The sequence below is a fragment of the Zootermopsis nevadensis genome, unplaced genomic scaffold, assembly GCF_977971745.1.
Source record: "Zootermopsis nevadensis isolate Lab colony 2312 unplaced genomic scaffold, Znev_1.0 Znev_ptg000021l, whole genome shotgun sequence".
NCBI classification, from domain to species: Eukaryota; Metazoa; Arthropoda; class Insecta; order Blattodea; family Termopsidae; genus Zootermopsis; species Zootermopsis nevadensis.
Genome location: NW_028259153.1, coordinates 12,695,134 through 12,719,699, shown reverse-complemented (window position 1 = coordinate 12,719,699; position 24,566 = coordinate 12,695,134). Strand labels below are relative to the sequence as shown.

Genomic DNA, 24,566 nt, shown 5'->3' with positions numbered 1-24,566 from the left:
CCATAGATGCGGGTGTCGCAACCAGTTACATTTTTTAACAGCTATAAAACTGAACGGCACAACGAATTTCAATGGAACTTTGAAGTGAATTTTTTATACACAAGCAAAACTTTTATAAGTTTATGGTAGAATTCAGGAAAAACATTAAATATATACAAAATTCTGGTTGGAATCCCGTTATATAAGATACTTTTGGAGACCTGAGCAGATAGGGCTGAGTCTTCATAGTCTATAACACGGAGTTACTGACCATCTGCATAACTATTTCAGCTGTCAAATAAATACCCCACATTTGGGTTTAGCTAGCTAGATGGGCCTAAGTGTTCCTTTAGTGGTTTCAACTATTGTATCCTGTCTCAGAATCCAAGTGTCATATATAGACATAGGGCTACAAGCAGATAAACATTACAAACACCACTAAAAAACTGATAATACACCATTGCTTCACGCATTAATATGCAGCTGTAACAGAGTATACTGGTGGGACAGGCAATTTAATGTTGAAGTGTAACACACAATATGTGCAGCATGGGTAGTACAGTAAAACTTTTAAATGTTTACTATGGCAGTTGCACCAAAGAAGTGCTTTGAAGGAAAATATTTCCAACATAATGTTGAAGTTAATGTTAAGATGTCACTGGGACAAATGCTTCAGTTGTTCTTCAAATTATGTTGAGAAATAGAGGTTACGTCCTTTCTGTTCTTTTGGACATTGTGTAATGTAATAAATATGAGTGTAAAACACTGTCAGAAGTTACTGAACAGCCTTCATGTCATAAGATTTAAATATACCTTAAAGTAAGTTGTGACTACTACTATTTCTAATATCCCTCCCCATTAATCATTCACAATCACCTGCTCCTTCACTCATTGTTACATAATCTCAGCAGTTGATACAGCATCACAAAATAGCCAAGATAAGGAAGTGTGGACAGGTGTACTCCACAGTGTCCAAGTGCATACTCTAATTTTACTTCCCTCTTTGGTGTAACATTCATTTACTGCAAAAGCAACTGAACTATTTGCAGAGCTAATCAATTGTACAAGTATCACAATGCACAAAATCATAAATTCTGTTGCTGACAGAGTTAATAATAATACACCACACAGAAGTACACATTACTCTTTACTTTTTAAATACAGAGTGACTTTATATCAAAGTGAATCTAGCTTCCAGCAAAGATTTTTAATTAACGTTTGTGCAGGAATTGTTGGTGACATGCTTATTGGTCCACACATGCTTCCATCACTAAGTGGACCTTCATATCAGCGATTCTTAAGACACTTGCCATGTCTCCTTGAAGATGTACCACTGAATACAAGAAGACAAATGTTTCCTGTATTAGCAACTGCTTGCCAGACTTTCACTCATGTTTCCAGAAACAGCAGGATTGACTGGACATAAAATAATGTTTTCTGGTTCAGTAATACAATAAAATGTTTCTGATGCCACTCAGTTTTTAATCAGAACGAATTTTAAACATTTAACAGTACACTTCAACAAATTTTATGACAGAATAAGCTTTAATTCAAATTTACATATAATAATACTGGACTATTCTTCTCTATAAACATCATTAACAAAAAGTCTCATTTCTTAGTTCTGATTAGACAAGTGTAAAATATATCCCTAACCTTCAAATTACTAACTATAGTTATTAAATATTTGAAATATATTATTAGTTTACATTAAAAAACAAGCCAAACTGAATAATAAAGGCATGTTTTTAACATTCTTGTGTTCAACTCAGCTACTGAGCTATAAAAATAATTCTTAAAAACTTAACAAATACATTAATATTAAAAATCGTTTTAATCAGTTATTTACATATCAAGTCTGTAAGTATAATTATTGCTAAAATATTTACAATTTTCATGCACCCTTCACTAAACATTCAGCCATTTTTTGCAATGTAATAACTTACTGAACTGTTATAGATACACTGAACACAAACATAAATTGCAACATGAATAAATAATGCAATAACAATAATGGATGCAGCCTGTTGGGGATTTTCAGTTCACAAGGTTACAACACTATGATAGAATCCATCTTCCAATATTATCTATAATCCCACTAGAATCTGAAACTGTAATGTTAATGGAAAAAACTGCTAACAAACATTATGGAAAATCTGGACCTGGAAAATATATTATAACAAATCTTTGTCAGATGTAATGCTATCCTAGTGTGCACTAAATATGGCTGTGAATATAAAAGCCAAATGCTAACAAACTTTATGTGAACTTTCCAATAGCTGTTGACCACTTTTTATAAATGGCTTTGAAACTAATATAACATAAGAATATAGACAACACATTTAGGATTGTTCATCACTACATCACTCTCAACATTGAACCAGAACAGCTGTCACCAGCCACAGGCTGTAAACTGCATGACAAAGATTCAACTCCCACCAGAGGCTTTGCAATTTTTCTATTTTCCATCATGTCCAGATCAGCTTTGGGACCTTCCCATCCTTCTAACCAGTGGGTGCCAGGTGCTCCTTCCTCATGACTGAAGTGGCCACAGTGAAACAGACTGTCTTTATCTAATACTTGAGTCCAGAAAGAAAGCATGATCCTACTTAGAAGATGGCTGTCTTCTGGGTTGTTGCACTGTGTGGTTTGCTACAAGTTTACTGACATTTCAGAGGTCTTTGCTGCCTCCATCATCAGAATGATCATCACCCTGATTATGGAGGTTGCAAGGACCTCTGAAATCTCAGTAAACTTCTACCAGACTACACGGCACAACAAGCCAGAAGACAGCCATCTTCAGACTCACTGCCATGAAAACCTCAAATCCTACTTGTATGTGCTTTCATAGTATGGAGCTTATGAAGTGGACAGTGTTAAACACAACTAAGTAAAAATACAGCATTCATGTGGAGGGTCAAAGCCAGTAAGCAGCATATGGTTTGTGTTACTGAGAGGATGTGGACTAATAACAATAATGAAGAGCAGGAGTGACCAATCTGCAATCAGTAAATGTACATTTTCTTGTCCAACACTAAACATCCTCTTCCAGGAAAAATGTGATAACATTTTAGACAGTACAAGTTATAAATATTCTTTAGAATTAACACAACACTTAAAATTTAACTTATGCTAAAACCATGACCTCTGTTCAGCTACTGCAATGGTAGATGTCAAACCACTAAAATTCACAGCTCAAATGGTTAGAGTATATTTAGCATGGCAAATGGAAGATATATTAAGAAAAGATGACAAGTAAGACAAGGAAAATACCTAGAGACAGAGCAACCCATGAACCTGGGAAGAAGGTGTTCAGAACATAAGCAGGAAAAAATACCAGAATGGAACAAGGTCAGAATCCAAATCACATTCCAACAAATGGAGAATATTTTGCAAATGTGTACATTTTTAGGCAGAAGACTGATCCAACAAGACAAGATAAAACTGAATTCTAACCAGATGGAGGCCTCCCAAAAATAATTTGTCTGGTGTGACAACTATTTATGGAAATTATGCACTACACAACACACATAACAAATTCAAACCAAAAACTGTGATAAATTAAGGCAGTACCAGAATTCTCCCAACACACATCACAGGATTAGCACAGTGAACAGTTATAACATGTATCTGAGTTGAGCTCTGCAGTACCACTTAACGAAGGAAATATGGCATGTATATTCAAACAGCTTGGTCATCCCTAGGGAGGATATGCATGGCTGGCTGGTTATTGGAGCATGCAAACAACAAAGAGACATATCATGCAAAAATTCCATGTGCACACTGATGCATGGATTACTTTCATATACAAACAGGGAAGAAAACTGAATTACCATTAGTTCAACTGAGTAAATTCATTACCTAATTATGTTTAACTCAACTTGACCTAACAGACTAATTAAGACACTGTATGAATACATTATTGTGGTTATTTTGTATCATTTATTACGACTTACACATATAGACTTTCTAGATTCTTTTGATATGCTTGTATTGAGGCCCTGTGTAACATTTTGCAACATGCTGGTTTTCTACAGTGGAAAAATGTTACGTGTGAACATGGTAATGAGCCTTTAGGTCCCAAAAAAAGGTAGGCAATTTCTCGACTAGGCGAGTGTATTATCAGCATCTCGAGAAGGACTCTGCTCCATGGAGCTATATAGTTTTCCTAGATCAAGACAAAGATGAGATGGGAAGAAGAGAAAAGGCAGGTGACTTGAAATGTTGATATTTTAGTTACCAACTGTCTGTATACATTCAATCAATGCAGTTCTATTGGAACACACTTCATTTTAATGTAAAGTTATCACTGTTCCTAAGCACTATGTCACAAAAAGAAGGTAAAGAGGTAAGTTGTTGGTTTTATGTTATGTGACCTTATATCCATCCAATGGCAGGCCTAAGAGAGCCTAGATATGTGGTGTGAAAAATCTTACTATCTGCTGTGAATCAAATAACTCACTTTACTGACAGCCACAATAGCTTGTAATATTGTAGAGTAGATAATGTGGGGGGAAGAATTCTTTTTTACCATCTCACATATTTCTATTTCAGGGAAGTTTGAATTTCTATTTCCCTTGCCCCTTTTTAAATATAACTCTACTGGATTCTATGGTACTATACATTATCTACTCTAGCCAAAAACTATAACTGTTTCCTATGAAATGATCAAATAAATTGTAAATATAATAACAACTGTACAAGTAATTTACAATGTTCACTCTGTTGTAACAAAACTACCATTGTATTGCCTTATAGCTCTGAGAGTAACAAATGAATATGACAGCAATACTGTAACCTGTGACAAACTGGGCTAACAATCCTGTAGAAAGTGTCCGTTATATTTGCGAATGTTCCTAATTTAAGTGTATTGTCCTGGGAAGCTCTTTCCCTGTGGCCCTAACATGCTGACTTGTAAGAGAACAAAATGTTATTTAATACCCGAACTGAATATAATACATAACAATGAAGTGGTTGGAGAAATGGGTTACAAAATGTGGACTGTACTGAAGCAACTCAAGATCATATGTCATATTTCAAAACTTTAAATCTAAAACTTCTACAGCAAGTGACATGAAAACTACAGAAGCTGTATACAAACTTTCACTGCATCATTCACTTAAAAAAATCATAAAACATGAAGTCTTAAATGAGAAAAATTCAAAATGAAATGTGGACCATTTTATAGGTATTTTAGGGTACCTTCAGATTTATATTTTATTATATATTTGTTTGAAACCTTATTCAGTTGCTACAGAAGACATGCAATTTTATTTTAATTATCGAAAATCAGTTTGTCAATTGTGTCAGGCAATGATCGTTCACCAGGCTGCAAAGTAGCTTCCCTCACTGTAAGCAGTGTCTAACTACAAAGAAACCAGTGTCATGCTTCAGAAACCATTCTGTTAAAATTATTAGTGGAAGACAAGACATCTGATAATGGTAACGGACTCTCCTCCTGCTGACAGGATGATGAAGGTGAGAGAGATTAGCTCTATCAATAGGGCCCAACAGAGTAGGTTTACCTCAAGATGGAGATAGACTCCATCTCCAAAATGTTGTGTTTTATTAAATCTGGGATGATGGATAATGTCCAGAAAGTAGTTCACTTCAACAACACACCACTGTCACAAACCTTCAGAATTAAATAACTCTTCTGTCTCATATTTAGGTAGTGTAACGTTTAAATCCCAGCATGTCACTCATCTTGACAAAATATTTTAATGAGTTTCCTCAGTCCTTCCATGGATAGTTATCTTAAATGTGGCCTTTACTGCTTCCTCCCACATTCCACGAAATTCATTATTCGTAATTGCATCTCAACACCACATAACCTCAGTAGTTGATACAGTGTATAACATAACCAAATAAACAATTATGAACAAATAAGACATCAATATTACCTCTAGCATTCAGTATAATCCTAGTGATTAGGTTACAAATGTTACAATGATTGTATGCCTTATAGTGAGCTGCTACAAAACCAGAATTAACAGAAAGGTTAATAATGGATTAATAAGACATGATTGTTCGCAATTAACTCGACCAAAATGGTGATCTGAGAGATCAAAGAGCTCCATGTACACATCAGAACTATTCACTTTCATGAAACCAACACTCAGTGCTCACCAAACTTTTTGATTGAAGAACCCTTCAGATCACATTGAAACATCACATCAAAACCATGAAGTGGTGACATAATAGGAACATTTTCAAACTGTTCTTTGCTGTGTGACAATGAACATTTCTACTGGTGCAATTAAAACCGCAGTTACATAATACACTTTGGGAGTTTTCTTTTGCTTCTTACAAGAACAGGGAACAAACTGATTTATCTATATAACACAAGGACTTTTTTATACTACCTTTGTGTTTCAAGCACACAAGGATGTCAGATGACTACAAGGAGATGGAACCACTGTCTGAATTTCCAATAAAAAAGCTTTTAATAAAATGAAATCTACAGACCCCAGAATGTTACAGAACCAAGTTTGGGCAACACTGGCATAAGTGTTGTGCTCATTCAAAGTGAATATCTGTAACTAAATGCTGTACAATTGAAGAATGTCATGTAACCCTGCTATATTAGTGGAAGCAAAAATGGTTTCAGAAATACAACAGACCAAACGGGCAAATCTGCAACAAACCGATGGACATGCAGCAAGTGACTAGGTTTCTTGTGCTGCTTGGGGAAGAGTCTGTGGCACAAATCCAATGACTTCTGTGTAAACAAGTTCTGCAACAAAGTACATGGAAAAATTAATTTAAAACTGCGCATACTGTGATAATATGTCAATATTTCTATGCACCAATACCTCATATGCTGAGAGTACTTGACAAGGAAATGCTGAAGAGTATATTTGGACCTAAGATAGAGGGGGTTGGGTGGGGGGTGGGGGGGGGGGGGGGGGCAACAAGGCTATTATTAATTCTTATTCTTAAGGTATCATTATTTGGAAAATGAAATTAAGATCAGCATATCACAGACAACATGGGGAATAACAAAAATTTAATTCTTGGAAAATACCTGTGATATCCAGGTTTAATTGGTGGATAATATTAAAACGTATCTTAAGAACTACATTGTGAAGTTGTGAATTAGACTGAACTGGCTCAATATGGGGACCATATATAAAAATTAACCTTAGGGCTTTATAAAAAGAAGGGTGTTTTCAATCATGTAGATAATTACAAGCTGTTCAGGGAAGACCACAGAATTTGTTCCCCTGGTTATGACGTGAAGAGTGAAGATGTGCAGTAAAACAATAATTTCATACAAAGGCACTTCTAACACGAGCCACATAGTCCACTGAAAATAGATAATAGTGCTTTACAAAACATATGTGATTAATTTTGTACTCTGCAATCCAACAACCAACTAAACTAACTCACTAAATCAGATCTAAACTGAATTGTATTTGACACTATGATGTGACTACTTAAGATAAAGAGTTCCTTGACACAGTAAGGAGCATAACAGCATCAAGAATAATAACAGAGGTATAAAGTTATAAATAACAATGGCACAGTCAACATACACAGGTGAAAAAATAAACACTTCAAAAACATAAACAACAAAGAACTGAAACAATTGAGAATTACAAAATCCAGCAAAGCATGATAAAACAAGTGTGCATCAGGAAAATAAGATGTAACAACAAAACTATCAACAGTAAAATTAACAATAATAATAATACATAAGGAAAGTCAAATACCAAAACAGTAGCTCCAATAACTGCACCAAAGGCAAGCATAAGCAGGACATGACTGGAAATAACTGTGGAAAAATCACAAACTCTTGAATTCAAATTTTAACTTTTAAACTTCAATTTAACTTATAACTTTTAGAATTTTAACTATAAACATAACAATCAATAATCAAGAAATACAAACAGACCAATCATGGATGCAAGAACCATCCACCTAGAAAAACTAATTTTAAAACTCATGTATGCACATGTTACATCAAGCTTTTACTGTATACAACTTAAAGTGGATAATGACTTTACTGAGAATGATCAAGTCACACACACAAAACTTTATAATGCTAGGTAGGGTGAAGAAACATCTCTTTCAAACTCTTTTTTGGTCCATGTTAAATTTGCTGATATATTTTTATTCTGCCATGAAACCTATCATGTCAGCTTTATACACACACAACTTTGTAATGCTAGGCCTGGTGAAAAAAACATGTCTCTTTCAAATTCTTTCTTTGGCTCATGTTTAATTTGCAGATAATGGCATCTATGAAGAAAAAGGTATATGCTTTCAAGTTTGATGCAAGCGAGAAACTGCCTTCATGTTGTAAATATCTTGAGTCTGGGTAACATTATAGAAACTAACCTTTCCATTTTTCTACTGGCAAATCCATATCTTCAAAGCTCTGGTCATATGGGGCAGATACAGGTTCATCTGAGGGATCAGCATACTGTGCAAGGTACTTGTGTGCAAGTGCTTCTTCTGCAGTTATGCGTTTGTCTGCATCAAGTTCCAACATTTTCTCCAGAAGGTCAATTGCTACATCATCAAGAACACAGCACACACACACACAAACACTGTGTATATTTTCTGAATGCCAAAGAGTAATTTATTTTATTTGCAGTTCATATAATGATGCTATCAATAACTCAGTCCACACAGCATCAAAGCTAAGAGCAGCATACAACTCAGGAAGTCAAAATATCACATATTCCTTACATCAAATTAAATAAATAATGAAATATATTTGACAGGTCTAGCCTGTGTGGATATGTTTAACACTTACCAAGTGGGTTAGCTCCCTTGAAAACATCTTTGAAGTCCTTCTTCTTAAGTGGGGGCAAAGACTGTATATAGTTTCGCGCCTAAGACAAAGAGTAAAATCATTAACATTTGGAATAAAAGCTAATGTATGTAAATGTTTTATTTATAACTTCTACAAGTGCTATGTAATTTGAATGGGAAGGAAGCAACTGATAACCAGCTAACAGCACATTTAGAGGGGAAATTTCCAGTAATCACTACTGTAAGCTCAGCTTTGTCATATGAGCAAAAATTTCAATTTTCATGCCTCATTTTTGTTTTGGTCACAATTTAAATTTGATTGAACTACATTAACACCCTAGTCAAAAAAACCAATTGGTCTCATGTTTCTGTAAACATTTATAAGCGCTGCTTCTTACACTGGACAAACACCTCTTACATGAGAAAATTCTGTGTGAGTGATGGTTTCCTAAAAAACAATAATATGGACACTTTCTTTGTTTCTCTTTTGTCCAACTTCTCTATGTTTGTATGGTGTGTGACTCCAATGCCTGTGAGCCATGATTTGACAAGAATTAAGCAGTGTCCTGACCTACACAATTTTGTGTTTGGAGTCTGAAAGGGCTGTATGAGGTCAAAGCCCCACCAACTGTGTCTAATAGAAGGAATTCAAAGTGCACTGATATTTGGGGGATCTGGACATGAAAACACATTTACTAAGAAGTGAATGTAATTCATTAATTTTACTTAGAATTTATTTACTGTAATTATTTTGGGAGATCATCTACAAAATATAATTGTTACATTTTTGTATATTTTATATTGACTATATATATGATCACATGCCTTAATATATAAGTTAATATATGTTGTCAATATGTTAAAACTACATGAGAATTCCAAGCCAGCTTCTTTAAATGCAAACTCACCAACAGATCTCAAACTTATATGGAAAGTGAAGCATATAAATCAAATTTAAATGCAGTGGCAAAAGTGAAGCCATTTCAACCACTACAGCAAAATGGTAAACAAGCATACCACAGGACCATTAACAGTCCTCAAGCAAACATAAATTAAGCTGTAGCTGCATTTGCAACATTTTGATGTCAGTGTTCAATCATTTGATGTGTAACAAAATTTAGGTAATGAGGTTATTCTGAGTACACAGAAGAATCCCAAGAATGGAACAAAACTAAATAACACCTTACAATTGGTTACTTCTGACTTTTTGTATTATTCATGAAATGAGCTGGTGCCCATAACTCATGTTAATATCTGTGTGACAAATATGGTAGCCTGTGGATAAAGAATATCTCTGACAGAAAAAAAAGAAAGTCATTCCAGTTTCCAGGCTGTTTTATTTGAGATCCCTTGGTTCGGACACAAGACAAAGCCATTACCTCTTCACTTGTTATTTTGGCAATTGTCTCCTTTGCAGGAGTACCACAGAGCACTAGGATGCGGGTTAGGTGGTCAATGTCTGGACAAAACATCATGTTAAGGAGCACACTAATCCATAGTGACAGAACAGAGAAAATGCTGTCCTCACATTTTATAAATCTATTTATTTCTGTGATTAACTAATATAGATTGCAGCACTGTAACACTCCATTGCACAATGCCTTTTATAAGAATCCTGTCCATCTAGCACTAGATAGCATTAACTATTGTAAACTTTGAAAAGGTAGAAATTCAAATGTTTCCCTCTTGGGTACACTACAAGGGCTAAAATTTTTTTAAGTGGGAAATGTTATGAAACAAGCTTTCCAATCAGGCATTGCTCAACAAAGTCTACAGGCTGTCTAGCTTATGGGACAGTTGCTCCACACTGGATACAGTTAGTGACTGTGGGTCACTCTTTATTCAGGATCAGAAAGAAGCAGTGTTACAAATGTATGAGTCACCCACGCACATGTACAATCACTGAATGACCCATTGTGGACATCTTAAACAATGTGGTCATAACGTTCTATAATCAGTCTTCTTCTGACCAATGATCATATACATCTCAGGCATTTTACTGGACAGTTATCATATTGAGAATAAAATGCAGTTAAATGACTGCACAGAGTTCACTTTAACAGTTACATCCCTGTTGCAATTGTGTATTTCATATCCTCTCTGAAGTCTACATAAATGGAATGCACAATGGGAAGTTTCTGATTAAATATGGCATTAGATTTAATACCACAAATTGATCTCTATAACCCTACTTAACATGAAATTGTAAGAGAATTCTACAAAATTCCTTGAAATGATGCATCATTAAAAAATAAACTGCAAATAACATTAAGACACGTTACTTTTATTTCAAACACATTTTCATGTGATGCATATTTAATAATATGCAAGTAATTTATGATGTTGAGGTCTATACACTGGTCAGCTGTTACATAGAGGTACGTATTCAGCTGGAAGAATACCCCTGGTACCTACTAGGTACACATCTAGATTGTGACTCCACACAATGCATTAGATATAATGTTACTAGATCTACTGCCATTATAGCTGTTAATTTATTAATATTTCACCCATTAACTACACACAATTAACTAATGAATCAGTAAATTAATGGTTAAACAAAGAAACCAAAATCTTATTTAACACTGTTAAAATTAGTAACATATTTCTGGATGTCTGAAGAAAAAAAGAAAAAGCTTTATGGTGCATTACAATTAGAAACAAAGAAACCAATGAATAGCTGTATTGCCCCAAAGACCAAGTCTACATTTAAAACATTCAAAATTCTACTAATAATTTTTTGTATAAACCACTGTATGCTACATAAATGTATCATACATATAAAGTCTGAATACAAATGTGAATTACAACCAGTTATGTGTAAAAAAGTAATAACCAGCACTTAAATAGATTACCATGCCAATTACTGTAATTATATCTAATAAATGTGGATAAATGCCTATACACATACAAATGTTATTCTACTTCCAGCAAAGTATAGTTTATCTGTTGTAAACAGTTGGGACTGCATGGCAGGTAGGTGGGTGTGTGTGTGTGTTATATCTTGCTATATGAAATGAGTGAGATGTAAACACGTAACACACTTTCTATCTGCAATATTTGTAGTTCTGTCAAATTTTATGGGCAAATTTATATTTATAAATGAAGATAATGGGGGATCATGAATAAAAAGGCACATGGTCTGTTAATTACGCTCACTGCACCTAATACCAATCTTACTCAATCATTTGGTATCTATTCTGCTGATACCTGTTACAAACTGAAGGTTCATCACTGCCACCATTAAAAGCCTGCCCATTCTTGGTTCATTCCTAACAATACCATGCTTAATGCAATGTGAAACACACTGTGAAAGACAGTGTCTTACAATAAGAAGAAGGTTCCATGGGACCAGTGTCGACGCCATCTAAATAAAATTACAAAAGCTAAGACACTACACAAGAATTCAGTGTCAAAAACAATGTGAATCTCATCATGCATTCTTGGTTTATTTCATGACAGGGTATGAATTGTTCAGTATCAAATGGCAAGCTGATAAAGAATGATCAATTGGGCAGGATGTGGTCTTAGTCTATGTTAAGATATTATCCTAGCATTTTCCTTGTTATACAAACTAAACCCATGAAAAATCTTGGTGAGTAAAGTAGGTATCTAAACTGGGTCACTCTCAATCACAAACAAGGATTGAAAACATCACCAAATTGCACTGTTCACTAATGCATTTCTAAAATATAAAGCATTTGTTTAAGATCACACATCATTTGTCTAAACAAAACAAAACTACAACAAAAGATACAAGTTCTAGTGATAAAACATACATTATTCTTACACACAGAGACACAGAAAATACCAAAACAAGCATTAACTAGCTACATGACACAATGTATGGCTTTTTCCTCCCACACTGAGATGTATAAACTGGGCTGTAATGTTCTTGTCCTTGCTTCATATTTTTCTTTTTGTGAAAAACAGAATTTCCTGGATCATTCAAATGCACAAAAACTGTTAGCTACTCTAGGATCTAGTAATCCGATCAGGCATAAATGTGACACCAAGAGTTGGAGGAGGAAGACAGCTGTAGAAACACAAAGTGTCATGTACTTCAAGCATTGAGTAGCCATGCCAATCAGTAAAAACACAGCCAATGTTACTTACAGACTCACTGGAAATTTTCTGCATGAACTCCTCGTGGGGGGTGCCCAAGATCTCCATGATAAGGTTTAGCTGGTGGATATCTACAGTCAGTGCTAAGGGCTTACAACCAGAGAATGAAAGCGGGCTGCATTAAGTTTAACACAGTCCCAGTACAGGGCTCCCAACAAACAACATGCCACAAAAACATGTTTGTACCTTGATTTATTTAATGAGGTCAACTAAAAAGTTTATATATCACAGAATGAGAAATAAACAATTAATTTTGAATGATGTGTTTTAAATACGGAACAGAAAATGCCAATGGCCCAAATAAATGTCAGATGATGACATTTGTCTGCACTAACTGAGGAAATCCATGAAGTGATTATTCAGAAGTGTCAGGTCTGATCATTTGCATGTGAACTGGCAAATGATCCTGGACAGATGGATTATCAGCAGTTATACAGGGAAAATAACACTATGAAGATTTAAAAATATATTAAACTTCCTGAATGAATATGTTCAAAAATGTCTGTGATGTTATAGTGAAACTAGGACATATCTCATGAACACATTTGATAAATATACTAATGCATGCACAAAATTCTACACTACATAAATGTTCTAAATCATGTACAAATTTCTATAAATCATAGGGTGGCATCTGTTTACTATCTCTTGATTTAAAATCTCCCTTGCTTAATATTTAATTTCTGTAGTATCAACTCCCATATATCAGATTTAAATTCTCCTATGTTCAGTGTCCCCACAAAGAAAGTCAGAACAAGAGCTTCACTGAAGTCAGGTATTCTGAACATTAGTTACAAAGACTACAGCTACCAAGTCGTCCTGTACAAACATCATAAAGAAATTGAAACAATCTGAAGAAAAGAAGGCGGCTCATGTGACAAACGAGCATTTCCAAACGGACTGCCTTTGTAATTTGCTTCTGAGCAGAAAGGTAAATCATAGTATGTTTAAACATATTAAAAAACACACATCACTATGAAAGCCATAACAACCTTATCAGTACCCTGACAAATAAGGTACAAAGGCATTTCATATTCTGAAGAATCTCTTCAAATAATCAATTGCATAAATAATGCCTCCAGTGACGATCTATTCAACATACCTAGCATCTGCCTGTCTCACCTAGAGTAGAATTCATTTATAAGGTTGGGGGACTTAAATGGTAGGATGATGAACAACAGAAGATGCATAAAACTTTACTATGGGCTCTGAATCATACTGAAGATTGAGTGCTCCTCACATTAACAAAATTTTCACTTTGTTACAGGTAAGGAAAGGAAAGAACAAAGAAAAACCATAATGGATACAGCAGACTCAAACCTGAGTTCTCAGCCAAAGACCCATTTGGAAATTCATAAGATTATTCCTGCAGGTCAGCAATTCTTGCTCAAAAGGCAGGTTTTGCAACAATATGCTTGAGCACACTCTGAAATACTAAAATTTTTGTAAACAGTTTTTACAAATATTTCCTATGCTGTTATCTGATCACACTGCATTGTGAGACCAATCAACCAACTGCTACATAGAAACACCAGGCCACACTGAAAATCTCAGACTGTAGGTCTGAATACATTAATGGCAATAAAGGATAATTTATTGATTTTGTATTATGATAAGATAATTTAAGTTGCTGGGAACCCTAATAGTGTGGAAGTGAAAGAATACAGACCATGCCCAAACATGCAACAGACAGAATGAGTAATAAGCCCATCACGACATCTTTCAGGGTTTCCCAAAGACATGTAATATTACAAACGATAATTCAGAAACCTTCATATCTACATGAAGAGAAGAGCTGCAGTCCACTCAATATGCCAAACACCTATACAAACCTAATCAGTTTCATCACAACTTGATTAGCAAAATGTGGAATAAAACTGCAATATGTTCAATTACTGCTTCATATGTGGCATAATTCTACATATAACTCACAAAATCTTCTTTCAGTATCTGACAGTTCATCAAATGATCAATAACATACACATTGCCACACATCCCAAAGGTTCATCACTGTGTTAACAAAAGGCTGCCACTTGACACATGGTAAGACAGTTCAATCTAGTTCATTTTATCATTATCTTGTTATCTACGTGTATATTTCCCAACCTGGTTTCTTCCCCTACGGTTCTGCAACAAATAGTTTGAATACTAGTCTTTCTCATGCATGCAGTATGTAATGGCCTCCCCATCTTTCTTGTCACCCAAGTAATATCAGGCAAAAAGCAAAAACTGTGATACACCTCATTATGTACATTTCTAAATGTAAACTAGTATGAAATATTAAAAATACAACTCATAATATACAAACAGCATAAAAAGTGTAAAAATGTGGTAAATCCAGCCATTTTATACAAATACTTACTACTTAATGGACTGTGTGAAACACAAAAAGCAGCTGAGTTCCTCATTCTTACTTAAAATGCAGGCTGAGTTCTTCAACAAACCAAAGTAACAAATTCTTATAAGGAAAAACTTCTTATTTGGGAAACGTAAAACTTTGGTTAATTTTTAACCTCCTTTATTTTACTTCATCGTGGTAGGCTTTTTTTTGGAAACTGTTGCTCTTTTTTATATATTTTTTTTATTTGGTCTACTGGAGAACTCTTGTGGTGTACAGCAGCAAAAGATCTTCTATATAGGAATTGACGTTTCTCATTTTAAAAGTAACCTGAAGTTAAAAAAGTGTGTTTTGTTTTCAGTCTTGCCCAGTATTGTTATGAAAAGATTAAACTATGGGTAATTACAAACACACAAAATTTACTTGCACTAACCACGTGAAGACAGAATAACTTACATTCATCTGTACTGAAAATTTAACACAGCTTGTATCCCTCAAGTACATGAGGTATATGCTAAATCTTCAACACTTCAACCTTTGTGGATTCATGCCCTGAAATTCATCAGACTACCCTGAGTATCAAGCCATTAATTACATCACAGAAAATTTCCACCTTCTTGCACCTTATATATTTCTTAGATTTACTTACAACACAATCTAACAAGACAAACAAAAAGAAAAAACTAAGAGTAACATGGATCAAACAGGCAGAAAATTAATGTTTTATGTCAAAATTGATCACACTCAATTAATGTGAACTATTATAAAGTCTTGCACAAAAGTTGTGTATTTAATCCAATGCATCTGTTATGTAAAGGCATCCAGATTTGCATGTGCAAATTATAATAAATTAGGAATGCCATTTTAATTTTAGAAAAATGTCTTAAAATACATCAGGTGACTAGTTTACTTTAAAATTTTGATATAGGTACTTCTAAGGTGGAAAAACTATATAAAACTTGTTACATGGGAAATGATATTGTTACACTAAAAAGCATTATGGCTAAATTTCAAACTTCAGAAATGGAAAATACTTTATATCTACTAATTTATCAGGGAAATACTGTATGTAAGAGAATGCCAACATCTTTGTCTGTTCTCCAACAATGTCTTACACTTACCCAATATTTGGTTTCAAAATATCCCTTTCAGGTAGTGAAAAACCAACAGCACTTCTAAATGTGTTTAAAGAAATGACTGAACACACTTTCCAAAACTGACCAACATTCAGAACATCCCCATATGCCAGACATGTAGCACAGCGAAAGTTTCATCATTCTGCAACACGTACAAACCCTCACCACCAAATTTCCGTGCATAAGGATGCACACTAGTTCACTGCAGTCAAACTTCATACAAATGAACAAAACAGACCAAGGTGAGGAAACATGAACATTACCTTTGTGCTGTCCAACTAACAAAGTACAGGATATCAACAAATTTCACGGTCTAAAGGATACGATCTGTTCCTGGAAATAATGTTCTCCCAGTAAGAAGTTCTGCCATGATGCAACCTACCGACCAGATGTCCACTACACACAACACAGAACATGAAATTAAATATATCAAAAAATATCTCAACTTACTTGCAATAAAAAAATAGCACACGCCCTCAATATCTGCCGGCTTCCCAATCTGTAGCTTTTCATATCCGCTGTTAGCTATTTAACCCTTTGAAGTTAAAGTACATCTAAATAATATTTAAATATTTAGATCCTAGTTCAAAGAAAATATAGTTTGATTCAATTATAAAGATCAATTGGATAATGCTGTTTAAGAAAATAATAGCTGTTTCTTCTGAGAATCCTATGAAACCCATAAATATACTGTGTGCACCAAATGCAAAACCACTAAATGTCAAAGCAGATGGTACACATTGTTACCACTGCATCCTGAAGGGTTAAAACCATTATTTTCATATGTCAGACTGTGATTCCTCACATGAAAAACACAATCATATACATTTCTCTGATAATAAAATAAAATTTTAATAGCATCTCTATTATCTCTATTCCAGATAATACTGCTACATGTTTCCTCCTGTCTCATGTGTCATGCACATCACTTCCTGTCACTCAGCAGCATCAGTGTACCAGGAACACATAGTGAGAGGTTTTCAAAACACTTCTCAATGAATTTTGTGTCTTACAATACTTTAACAACAAACAGTGTTCATGTCAAATGAGAGAGGTAAGTGCCCATTTTGGAAACAAAATTGAAACTTTATACAGATTCTGAAAGTCTTTACTAGTGTTTATCTACCTAAAAAATGAGATTAGTGTTAATGATTTCTCTGGAATGAATTACCATTACAGCATGCGAGTATATTGCATCACAACTGTCATTTCCTTTTCAGTTACACTTTTAACGAACCAATTAATCATGGATATCTCAGGCCCACTAAACTGGAGTTTCATTTAATGCGTGGTGTCATAACAAGGGTTTTAGATAACAGAAATTGCACACAGAGGTACAATCACATTCTGAGCTAGCTTTCTTGTCTGGGAAATGAGATGAAAAGAAAATTCGAAGTTCCTAAAAATGAGGTTCTGAGATGTATCATGGGATGGGACTACTGGACAAGATATAAGAAACAGACTATAAGGTAAATATGAGACATGATTAACCATCTGTTTTGTGTAAAAAACACGTAAAAACTGTTAACAGAAAGTTGTACTAAATTACATCGATAATTTCAAGAAATTTATGATGTACCTTACTTCTGCAAATAAATGTAGTGTGCTATCCAGATGCAACAGTTCCAGCAGTATTCAGAAATCATCAAACTTCCACCTTGTTATAACTTCTCTCTCATGCCACCACCATCCATCACAGTTCAAGTCAAAAATGAACTCATGAATATATTTTTGTTACATCTCTTCAAATTTCTTTCTAAATATCACCTTGTGTAAGGTTTATTCTTTATATTTGGTTCACATATCTTTTTGTCTTCCATAATTTCAGTATGACATGAACACATAATAAGAAAGCCATATTGTCTGTATATTAATCTGCATGTTTCATATTAAAATCTGAATAACATTTAGTGTTAGCAAATTTCCTTTTGGTCTCTTCCATTTAATTTTAAATCATACATCAGATGAAGCGCAATTAAACTTATAAAATGTTTTTAATTCCTTAAACACTTGGTACATGACACGAAGGACTGTGCCATATATCAGTTGGCTACATAGTGGCTTCTTAATGCAGAGACGTGGGTTCAATCCCAGATGACTTCAAGTGAGAATCATGATGGATAAAGTGGTAGTGAACCAAGCCTTTCTCAAAGATAGTTTCTGAGTTCACCCCTCCTAACCATCATTCCACCACAATTCCATACTCGTCTGTCACCACCCAATCAGATTTGCAATAGCTATGACCAAGAAACACACTATCATACCCTTGACCACAATTTATAAGCGTCATCTCTGAACTGCCACTTGGCTGGTCTTGGAGTAAAGGTCATTTCATTCGCATGCCAAAAAAATACAAATGTCATTCAAATTCATTAAATTTATAAGAAAGTCAAGAACAGCTGATGAATCAGCCATTACCTACTTGTAACACCCTTGGATTCATTTGGACTGTGTAAAATCACAAACAACTTCAAGCAGTACAGAACATGCCTGAGTACAGGCACTTCAGCAAGGAACAAAATAAACAGAATTTGTTTGATCTACCTGTTTGGTTATAATGCATCCAGTTGAGCATAATTTCTGGTGCCCTATACCATCGCGTTGCAACATATCCAGTCATCTCATTCTCTGTTGGCCTTGCTAAACCAAAATCCAGAATCTTCAATTCACAGTCTTCATTGACTGCAATATTAGATGGTTTCAAGTCCTGCAATTACATAAGCTCCATTTAGCTTAGCTTTACTGGCTAAATGATTAGTTTAAATTGTAAAAAACTGATGGTGAATAGGGCATGCAGGTATAAAAACATGAAAAGTAATCACATCAACGAACAAACAATGGTAACCACCACAACTCAGAAGAATAAAGGAGTATTACAATAATGACTGAATTTAAACATTTGTAAAATATACACATAAAACAATATTTTGTATCCCACATAACTACCGATTTATACAAAGGAATGAAAAAGAACTGCATTAAGGGCGATATTTGAATCCATCACTTTTCTGCTATATTTAGAAATTAATTCATGAAAACATTTTAAAAACAGCACTCTTCAACTTTGAACCTGTTTAGAATCACAACTAGTCCTTACCCTGTGAATTATGCCCGCTGAGTGGATGTATTTCAGACCTCTGAGGATCTGGTATATGAGAAACTGAACATGATCATCAGACAATTTCTGTGTCCTCACTATGTTGTTTAGATCTGCTCCCATCAAATGTGTTACAAGATAACTGAAAAAAATTGTTTTTATTAAATTTCCACCACATGGACTTTCCAACAACATAAACATTCTCAAGAAAGGATATGCTCTATGGAGTTCCTTAATTAAACAACACCAATAGGCATAAAAGGGCTAACTAGACAAGTAACTATGGTTTACTTACACTTGTTGAAAATCATCTAGTGAGGTAGAGGGATGAAACACATCTAAAAGTCCAATCACCTGAAAGAAAAGAATGTGTTTATACCAGGCATGGAACAGTAGTTGCAAATTCCACATTTGTAACTTTGTACATAAGGAAAGTGAGAACAGTGCTATGTTTGATCTGTTACAGAAGTGACATGTTAGACTTGTTTTGGAGGAATCTAGTTCAAATCTCAGATATACCACAAACTATTCCTCAAGATCCATTTAATATTATTATCTTCTAATCTGTGAACAACATTGTTAAATAATGTTACTTTGTCAATAACAAGAAAATAAATCAAATTAAATTTACTTACATTTTCATGGTTCATGTGTTTCAACATGCGTAATTCTCGGTATGTTCGTTTAGCATGAACAGCTGACTGAAATGGTCGAGCAAGTTTCTTGATAGCCACTTTCACATGCATTTTGTTATCTACAGCAGAGCTGAAGTAAATATAAACACATGGGTAAATACTAAATTTTACTGACACATTTACATGTGCATGTATGCACACATACACACATGTGTGCAGTCCAAACTCAGGCTCCTTTGCTCAATTCTCATCTCACAGTATTATATCAATTTGTCACACAACTAATATTCCTGTACATTAACGTAATTAACTGAACAAATATGTCAAGTAGTTAATGAAAATGAGAATATTGACAAGAATGCTAGAATTAGCCAAACTAAGAAACTAAAGATCAGAATAACTGTAAAGATAAGTCAGTAAAATCCATAACAGTATGATTTACATCTTAGATGTCCAGACACATAAATAAGAGGAAAATAAATGATACTTAAGTATGGCAGGAAAGACAAACCGGAAGAATAATTACAGGCAGATTCTGATAAACCTAGGAAGGGGTATTCTGGACAGAATAAACAATGAATTAAATTAGGCCAAAATTCACCCAAGGATCAGAAAAAGTGGGCAGCTCTCTGCATAACATTCACATGTGATTGCATAAAAGTTACTTTTATTCTAAGTTACAGTTCAGAATCTGAGAATCAGAACAGTGCAACATTAAAGAGATATATAAGAGCAATTCTGACAACTCCCTTACAATATTAGAGGATTATTTTGTAATTTTGGTGGAGCCCTTAATTTCAAGTGCTAATACAACAAAGTATAATATGTATGTGCGACCTTGAACTATATAGGCGATAAATCGTTACGAAACGAAACATGGAATTGCCTCAACTGGGAAAGAGATCTTCAAATTGAAATCTGTAACGACAATTTAATGACAAACATCGTATCCAAATAATGACAAATCACAAGGTGTCCTACAGTAACAGAAAAATAATATAATATGGATATTTATCAACATACATTACTTAAAACAGACACAGGCTTCAACAAGGTTTCAAATGTGGATCTTAACTCACCAGACTTGGCCGTAAGCCCCTGAACCAACCGGGGTTAGCATCTGATAGCGTTGTGGAACTTCCCATTCCGTTCTGTTGATTTCAACTTTATAAAAATTTGGCATTATTGTCTTTTATTATTAACCTATCAAATGCCAACAAATATTAAAGAACAGCAAAACGCATATACTTCACTTCGAAGGATACTCATAAGGCATTTCTGCCCACAGCTTACACCAACACAATTCCTGCCATATTCTACAACCGATACATAGAATGCAGAGAATACGTAGATATGGACATGAATAATTGTACACTTTTACCTTTTCTGCAAGTATATAAAATCAATGACGGTGAAAACGCGTTCACTTGCACAAATTAAAAAAGATGCGTAACTTTTGCTGCTAATGGTAGGAAACGTAGCCCCGTTAGTTTTGTGCTGTGTGCTCTCAACTTGCTCTATTTCAATTAAAAATGTGTATTCAATTGTTTCTGGTCTCTCACTCAGAGGAAGGAACACAGATTGCAGGTGTTTGAGAATAGAGTATTGAGTAGGGTATTTTGGCCTAGGAGAGAAGACGATGGGGCATGGAGAGAACTGCATAATGATGAGCTTAAAAATCTGTACTCCTCCCCCAATATTGTCAGGGTGATTAAGTCGAGGAGAATGAGATGGGCGGGGCATGTAGCGCGCATGGATGGGACAAGGGGTGTGCACCGGGTATTGGTAGGGAAGCCTGAGGGGAGGAGACCGCTGGGGAGACCTAGACGTAGATGGGAGGATAATGTCAGGCGGGATCTATGGGAGATAGGAGTTGCAGGAGAATGGATTTTGTTGGCCCAGGACAGGGTCCGGTGGGGGTCTTTGGTTAATTCGATGATGAACCTTCGGGTTCGGTAAGCCATCTAGTTATTAGTTATTCAATTGTTTCCAATCGTTGACGCACATACGAACAAATACAGGATTTGAAACTTTTTGTTACTTAATATTTTAATTAAGTCTACATTTCTATTCTTAATAAATAATTTAGTCGATTGCAATAAAAAACTTAAGTAACATTTTATATGCAAAGTAAATTTAGTATATGACAAGGAATTTCACCAAGCAATGTTGGCTACACTGCAAGATCACGGTCTTGGAAGAATAGAAAAGGTGTGTGGTGTTGTGGGATAGTTATATTCATTGTCTAATAACGGTCAAAAATATATTTCAATTATGTTTGGTGGAGGAGCAGCACCAATCCTAGTTCTTAGTCAGAATACTAAACGTGATTCAGGTAAAAAAGTTCAATTGGAAAACATTGGCGCTGGTAAAGCTATCGCCGATGTGATCAGAACGTGTCTTGGACCACAAGCCATGCTGAAAATGTTGATGGATCCTATGGGTGGTATAGTAATGACAAATGATGGAAATGCAATTCTGCGTGAAATTACTGTACAGCATCCGGCGGGTAAATCAATGATTGAGATAGCTCGCACGCAGGATGAGGAAGTTGGAGATGGAACAACATCTGTAATTGTATTGGCTGGTGAAATGTTGGGAGTTGCAGAACAATTTTTAGCCCAACAAATGCACCCTACAGTCATCATCAGAGCTTACCGCCAAGCATTGGAGGACGCAATTACTCTGTTACACGATGACATCAGCATTACCTTGGATCCTAATGACCGTGTGAAACTTCTGCAAGTGATTAAGGCTTGTGTGGGAACAAAGTTTATTGGACGGTGGTCAGATTTGGCATGTTCTATCGCTCTTGATGCTGTTCAGACAGTGATGCTGGAGGAAGGTGGTCGTCGTGAGATAGATATTAAGAGATACGCAAAGGTGGAGAAGATACCAGGAGGTAGTATTGAAGAATCAACTGTGCTGCATGGTGTGATGGTAAACAAAGATGTAACACACCCAAAAATGCGACGGTACATTGAGAACCCACGCATTGTACTACTAGATTGTGCATTGGAATACAAGAAGGGTGAGAGCCAGACAAATGTTGAAATTCTGAAAGAATCGGACTTCACCCGTATGTTACAGTTGGAAGAAGAACATGTTCAGAAAATATGTGATGAGGTGATTGCAGTGAAACCTGACATAGTTTTCACAGAGAAAGGAGTTTCAGATCTCGCACAGCACTTTTTTCTAAAAGCAGGGATCACAGCTATACGCCGTGTCCGCAAATCAGACAACAACCGCATTGCACGGGCCTGTGGGGCAACTATCGTTAACCGTACTGAGGAGGTGAAGGAGGAAGATGTGGGTACAGGTGCTGGACTCTTTGAAATCAAAAAACTTGGTGATGAGTATTTCTGTTTCATCACCAAATGCAAGAACCCTAAAGCTTGCACCATTCTTTTACGTGGAGCTAGCAAGGACATGCTGAATGAAACAGAAAGAAACCTCCAAGATGCTCTGCATGTTGCTAGAAACATTTTGATAGAACCCAAACTGGTGCCTGGAGGTGGAGCTGTTGAGATGGCTGTGGCACAGAAGTTAGCTGAGAAGGCGAAAGTTGTGCAGGGAATTGGACAGTGGCCATACCGTGCTGTTGCTGAGGCATTGGAGATCATTCCCCGCACTCTTGCCCAAAATTGTGGCACAAATACAATTCGTACACTGACAGCTTTACGGGCTAAACATGCCACTGGTAAAATTACTTGGGGAATCGATGGAGAAACTGGTGAACTTGCAGATATGCGTACGCTTGGCATCTGGGAACCATTGTCTGTTAAACTTCAGATCTACAAGACAGCTGTTGAAACTGCTATCTTACTATTGAGGATTGATGATATTGTCTCAGGCTCAAAGAAGAAAGATAAGGAAGGAGAAAACAGAACTGCACAACCAACAGAGGAATCAATGAGAGAATAAATGCATCACATTTGTCAAGCTTTATTTTGCATTTGGCACTGGTTGTTTTTGTCTTCATTGCTAATTCTTCATATTAATTCCTTTGCTAGAACTTCTGGCTTAATATTTGATACTTTTATTAATATTCAGTTCTTTGCTATTGTAAGAATTAAAATCAGATGTTTCCATCACAGAGAATACAGTGATAATAATAGACTGACATAAATGTATTAATATGTGGAAATGATAATTCAGTTATTCCAGATTCTAATGAAGGTATTAAAATTGCTGCCAAAGGCTTTACTTGTAACTTTGCACTGCAGAAGGATGATCTGTTTAATCTAAATTAATTTCATTTGTACCGCTTAATTAATGCAGAGAATATAAAATAAATTGATTTTGATAATGCGTAGTACTTATTTGTTTCTTGAGAAACCAAACCAGAGTTTTGAATCCTAGTTACAAGATGCTCAGATTAAATTATGGATAACAAAAAACTTGCATAAATCTGACCAGACCAGGACAGAACACTAAATTTTGTATCCAACACAGTTGCCTTTTATAATATAAACAATGTAGTTTACATTGTT

At 35.2% G+C, this 24,566-nt stretch overlaps 2 protein-coding genes across 3 annotated transcripts; one reads left to right on the top strand and one right to left on the bottom strand.

The window, feature by feature from the left end:
- Positions 1-1,440: 1,440 nt before the first annotated feature.
- On the bottom strand, positions 1,441-21,629 carry LOC110841257 (mitogen-activated protein kinase p38b). Of its 2 annotated transcripts, none has more exons than XM_022086643.2 (10): positions 21,153-21,629; positions 20,074-20,203; positions 19,734-19,792; positions 19,439-19,580; positions 18,886-19,048; positions 16,666-16,737; positions 10,122-10,201; positions 8,744-8,822; positions 8,323-8,496; positions 1,441-6,715 (listed from the first exon to the last, which is right to left on the bottom strand). In XM_022086643.2, exons 1-10 carry the CDS (start codon positions 21,254-21,256, stop codon positions 6,648-6,650), a joined length of 1,071 nt encoding a protein of 356 aa, XP_021942335.1. In that variant the 5' UTR covers positions 21,257-21,629; the 3' UTR covers positions 1,441-6,647. The 2 variants fall into 2 exon arrangements, with proteins under 2 accessions (XP_021942335.1, XP_021942325.1); XM_022086633.2 differs by lacking the exon at positions 10,122-10,201 and adding an exon at positions 12,859-12,938 and having other exon boundaries at positions 21,153-21,621.
- Positions 21,630-22,240: 611 nt separating this feature from the next.
- CCT3 (chaperonin containing TCP1 subunit 3) lies at positions 22,241-24,382 on the top strand. Its single transcript, XM_022085288.2, has one exon. It carries the CDS (start codon positions 22,348-22,350, stop codon positions 23,995-23,997), a length of 1,650 nt encoding a protein of 549 aa, XP_021940980.1. The 5' UTR covers positions 22,241-22,347; the 3' UTR covers positions 23,998-24,382.
- Positions 24,383-24,566: the final 184 nt, after the last annotated feature.

What these genes read in the sequence shown, in the direction of transcription:
- LOC110841257 (XM_022086643.2), bottom strand. Translation starts at nt 21,256, where the DNA reads ATGCCAAATTTTTATAAAGTTGAAATCAACAGAACGGAATGGGAAGTT. An exon ending in GGGGCTTACGGCCAAGTCTG is followed by an intron (nt 20,204 to 21,152) that starts GTGAGTTAAGAT and finishes TATTTACTTCAG; the next exon opens with CTCTGCTGTAGATAACAAAA. An exon ending in CAGCGGGCATAATTCACAGG is followed by an intron (nt 19,049 to 19,438) that starts GTAAGGACTAGT and finishes ATGTAATTGCAG; the next exon opens with GACTTGAAACCATCTAATAT.
- CCT3 (XM_022085288.2), top strand. Translation starts at nt 22,348, where the DNA reads ATGTTTGGTGGAGGAGCAGCACCAATCCTAGTTCTTAGTCAGAATACT.